The sequence below is a fragment of the Penaeus vannamei genome, chromosome 4 (genome assembly GCF_042767895.1).
Source record: "Penaeus vannamei isolate JL-2024 chromosome 4, ASM4276789v1, whole genome shotgun sequence".
Classification (NCBI taxonomy): Eukaryota; Metazoa; Arthropoda; class Malacostraca; order Decapoda; family Penaeidae; genus Penaeus; species Penaeus vannamei.
In genome coordinates this window covers 1204774-1209773 of record NC_091552.1, presented here as the reverse complement: position 1 = coordinate 1209773, position 5000 = coordinate 1204774, and the positions used below count along the sequence as shown (strand labels likewise).

Sequence of the window (5000 nt, the reverse complement as noted above, 5' to 3'; positions counted from 1 at the left end):
CAGCGTGGTCGGTGTGGCAGGAGAGGCGTCGGGCCCCTCGTCTCTGCCTCTCAGGCCTCCCCGCCACAAATCAGGGGGGAGGCACGGGCCCGGAGGATGTCATCCTGCCGATATATGTCGGTTAGGATACTGGAAGAATTGTTAGAGCGTTGTGGTATTGGGGAATAGAGTGGATGGAGGTTTCCACTTGTGTGGGGTGCTGTCGGTAGGCCCAGAGGCCAAGCTGTGGGGACCAAGGCTGGGAGAAGCGCTCGGTTTTAGGCTCGTATACACCTGAAAGTATGTGACTATTTATGGCAAGAAGAGGGTTGCAGGGTTTGGGTTAAAAAATGTAAAGGAATAAATTTGATTGAATAACTACTAGTGTTCTTGAATTTTTTAAGTCAGATGTAAAGGTTTGAGGCCAAAGGAGAGTAGCTGAGGGTATGTGCACAGTGCATAGAAATTACAACTTTTAAAGAAGAATAAAGGAATTAGCAGTATTTTTAAATGATACAGTAAAGGGCGTTTCAGTATGACATTTAATATATTTGATTGTTTTTTACTGAAACTTTTATGTCTGTAGTCCATTGAAAAATAGAAAGGAGTTGACTTGCACATGGGTAGAAATATTTCTGTTTTCAGTGTTTTTATCTCTTATTTCATTTCATTAAAATTTTAGAAGACTTTTACACATTTGCCATTAATCACCTGTTCATTATTGCAGCATTTATAATAGTTGTTATTTAAGAAAAGGCCAAAAAAAAAAGTATTTTGTACATTCTAAGAAGATAGAGCTCTAGGCCTCCTTTATAATTTATGTCTAATATGGAGTTAAGTCGAGCTACAACTTGAGACTATGCTCTGAGGAGGTTTTTTTAACCTTTACGGGAATGCAGAGGGTATAATGATCGCATGACATTGTACCAGTTCAGCCTTCGAATTTTAGTTTATTTCTTCCATTACCGATGACAGCTAAACTCTGAGTGAATTTGGATATATAATAGCAAATGTGATTCAGACAAAAACTATCTCTTTGCAAGCGACTATAGGTATCGTTATCATGCAAATAATTCACCATTATTTTCATTCTTTTAAGTTAAATCTATACACTATTCTCTTTTCCTCCCTATTTAAGTATATAAATGAATTTGGTAGTTAAGTCAGTAGGAAAATTATCCTGAGAGAGATTGATCTTAAATATGTTTCTGGACCTTTATGGCTGTTCTTAGCTGTCATTACATCAGATTAATTATTGTCCTTCTGAAGCTATATAACCAATATTGATTTACAAAGATGTTGAAAAGTATGATGATTCTACGGAAAATGCCCTACCACTCTTTTTATTATTATCAATATCTTTTCTCATCCCTACCACTCTTTTTATTATTATCAATATCTTTTCTCATACTTCCGTCAACCTTGGGGGATCTGTAGGGAATCAGGTGGAGATGCATCCACCTTCCATATCCTCCTACCTTGGGCAGCCCATGAACCACCTTCCCTTAGGGTATTTCTCTATTGGGGACGAGCCCCCAGACCCCTTACCTGGGGCATTTTTTCTTGGGGGCAAGTCCCAAGGCCCTCTTTATGTAGGGCATTTCACTACCAGGGGCAGATCACTGACCTTCCCACAATAGAATATTCCCTTACTGAGGGCAAGCCCTTGGACCTTCCCTCCCTTGCGGTATTTAATTTAGCGTACTCTCTGATTAATCACACGGAAAATCACGATGTTGCCATTAAAACTAGAAATAAAAAAGATTGTGGGCATGTTAAATACATATGGGTGAAAATAACATTGGTTAAGGGATATTTAGTACTAAAAATAACATTGGTTAAGGGATATTCAGTCCTATTGTACAAGGAGCACACACCACCATAAATGCCCTTCCTAGGAAGCTTGCAGTATTATTACATAATGAGGTTTTCTTGGTGATGCAACCTTTGAACTTTAATTACACCAAAGCCAGTGGGGTCACCACAGTTTTAATAACTTTGCCAACAGCTATGAACACTAGTCTATAAGTCTATGGTATTTTCTGAATGTATGTAGGGAAGCCATCTTAATATTGCCACAATATAACTAATCTCATATAAGTATGAAATTCTAATCACCTCATTTTATTATATAATGTTATTGTAATAGCTAGATAATTCATATCACATGATTAGTATTATTCATCTTTCTGTCTTTAAAGAGGTTAAAGGAAATGTCAGAGCACTTGCCATGATAAAAAATCAAGTTTGCAATTGAGGTCATTGTAGAAAGTAGTGTGTGGATTATTCTTCTCAAGAGGCAAGTACAAACATTCTCCATGTTAACACTTTAGTTAGAAAAGGGAATGCCTTTATAGGTCTAAGATGAAAAAGTATTAGTTGTTTTCATGATTTATGATAAATTTGATAGCATATTTATTATCATTATAAAGATTCATGTATATATAGATATGTTGAGGTTCTCTTCTGTAACTACTACATTTGCCATATTTGGATATAACTTTTTTTTTTTTTTCCAGCAAACTGATGTAATGAAGTGTTAGTCTGTTACACGTGTCATTTAATGTACATCTGATAACATATCAGTTTTATCTCTCGACTGACCCTGTATTTGATTCAAGGTCTTAACAGCAACAATTAAACTGTACATCAAAAGATACCGGGGATGTTTTAAAATTGTAATTTCCTCTAAAAAAGGGAAGAATTTTGTTGGTACAAAAAAATTTTGTAAGCACATGTTAGAGTATTTGTATATGTACTTTATGTACAACTATGTTTATGTTTTAGTATAAGTATATGTGCATGAGACTGCATGTGCGCACGTGTGTGCGCACACACACACACACACACACACACACACACACACACACACACACACACACACACACACACACACACACACACACACACACACACACACACACACACACACACACATATAGATATACACACACACACATGGACACATGCACACCTATGGAAATACACACAAACACACACACTAACACATGGATGCACACACATGGAAACACACTCACTCACACATCACTTATATATATAATATCACTTAAACGCTCATGCACACTTAAATTTATAGATATGTGTTTTTATTTCATGTCATTGAAATGAAACTGAACAGCCTTTAATATTTTGTTTTAGGCAAGAAAGGAAAGAAAACAAAAGGGAAACCTGTTCCCCTCGGGGAGTTCCTCGGCGCTGCCAGCCCAGGCGGCGGAAGTGCAGTTGTGGTAAACAAAACGAGCTGGGCTGAAGAGTCCGAGGATTATGATGGTAAATATATCTAACCCTCTATAGTCATTGCATCCCCCCTCATCTGTATGGTTTTTAGAAGAAAAAGGATTATGAAAATTATTTCATAGTCTTTTAATGGAATTTAAAAATAAGTAACAAGGATGGTAAATGAGAAAGTGAATTTTTCTCTTTTTTTCTTTTTCCCCCCTTTATTTTTCTTTTTTCGTGTTTTCCCTTTTTCTTTTGTCCCTCTTTTTTTTTTTTTTTCGTTTCTTTTCTTTAAACATCAGAAGACCGCTACATTGCACCCGAGAGATTTGCGCTGCCAACGGCACCACGCACAGCCCGTGGACCTGATGTGGATCCAGAGCGTATCCCAACCAGCCCGCCATTCACAGCTTATATTGCTAATCTTCCATTTGAAGTGGATGATCTTGAGATTGAGCGTTTTTTTACCGACTTAAAGGTAAGTTTGTCCCATTTTTCTAAGGAGGAGTAAGAAAGTTTGAGCCATAAAAAGGAACTTCAAATTATTAGGTCAAAGCTGAACATGATAGTTTTAAGATATAAAGGCATAAAAGGGACCCATAGAGTTATTTTATTTTTTCACTTTTTAATTATCATTTGTGTTGAATCCGCAGATTAAATCTATTCGCTTACCACGTGAAGGCGGAGAAAATGGTCGCTTCAAAGGATTTGGATACGTTGAGTTTGAGACTCGAAGTGACCTGATTGATGCCCTCTCTAAAAATGATGATGTGAGTATTATTGAAGGTTCAGAGTGATCCCTGTCAGTGGCATTAACCAGAGATGCAAGGTGCAGATTTGCTTGAGTTTGCTAAGGTATGAAGGATGCATAATTGAAGTCATTCATGTGTGTGTGTGTGTGTGTGTGTGTGTGTGTGTGTGTGTGTGTGTGTGTGTGTGTGTGTGTGTGTGTGTACACGCATACATGGATACTCACAAGCACAGGCACGCACGCACAGGGAGACACACAGTCACACTGAGACACAAACACAGGATGAGATACACATGCAGGCTGAGAGAGAGACAAACAAACAAAAAAACAAACAGACAAACATATACACAGACACACACTTGACATATGCACATGGAAACCCACGTGCACACACTCATGTGTACACACAGGCACACACTTGACATATGCACATGGAAACCCACATGCACACACTCATGTGTACACACAGACACACACTTGACATATGCACATGGAAACCCACATGCACACACTCATGTGTACACACACGTGCACACTGAGACACACATGCACAATGAGAGACCTATTCACACTAGCCTAAGATACACACATGTATGCGTGCACACACACATGCACAAAAAGAAGAAAAAATTGTCCACAGTATTTATAGTAGTTGTTAATCACAGAATGTAATGTCACACAACAGTTGCACAAATTTAGATGTTAGTATATGAAGTTACTGATACCTGTACAATATTCCTCTAGGTTATGCGTAATCGCAAAATCCGCATTGATGTAGCGGAAGGGGGAGAGGGTGGTCAGAGAAGAGGATTTTCAGACCGTGGCCCTCGAGATGAGGATCGCATGGATCGCAGCGAAGGGGTCTCTGACTGGAGAGCAGCACCTAGAGATGCCCCGTCCCGTGACGGTAAGTAATTGTAATAGGAAGAGTAAGTCGTTAGCATGGACTAGAAAGAACGTGTGGAGTAAAAGTTAGTGTGAGAGAAATTTGCATGTAATCTTATTGATTTTATTAGTATTATTTTTATCA

The 5000-nt window shown here is 38.3% G+C and overlaps 1 protein-coding gene across 1 annotated transcript in view; it reads left to right on the top strand.

The window, feature by feature from the left end:
• Positions 1 to 5000, top strand: part of LOC113819376 (eukaryotic translation initiation factor 4B) — a 21540-nt gene that overhangs the window by 157 nt on the left and 16383 nt on the right. Inside the window, exons 2-6 of the mRNA XM_070121249.1 lie at positions 1 to 120; positions 3139 to 3270; positions 3522 to 3697; positions 3873 to 3989; positions 4715 to 4877. The exon at positions 1 to 120 is cut by the window's left edge and continues 38 nt beyond it. Of these exons, the coding sequence (XP_069977350.1) occupies positions 1 to 120; positions 3139 to 3270; positions 3522 to 3697; positions 3873 to 3989; positions 4715 to 4877 (708 nt within the window). The remainder of the gene's footprint in view (positions 121 to 3138; positions 3271 to 3521; positions 3698 to 3872; positions 3990 to 4714; positions 4878 to 5000) is intronic.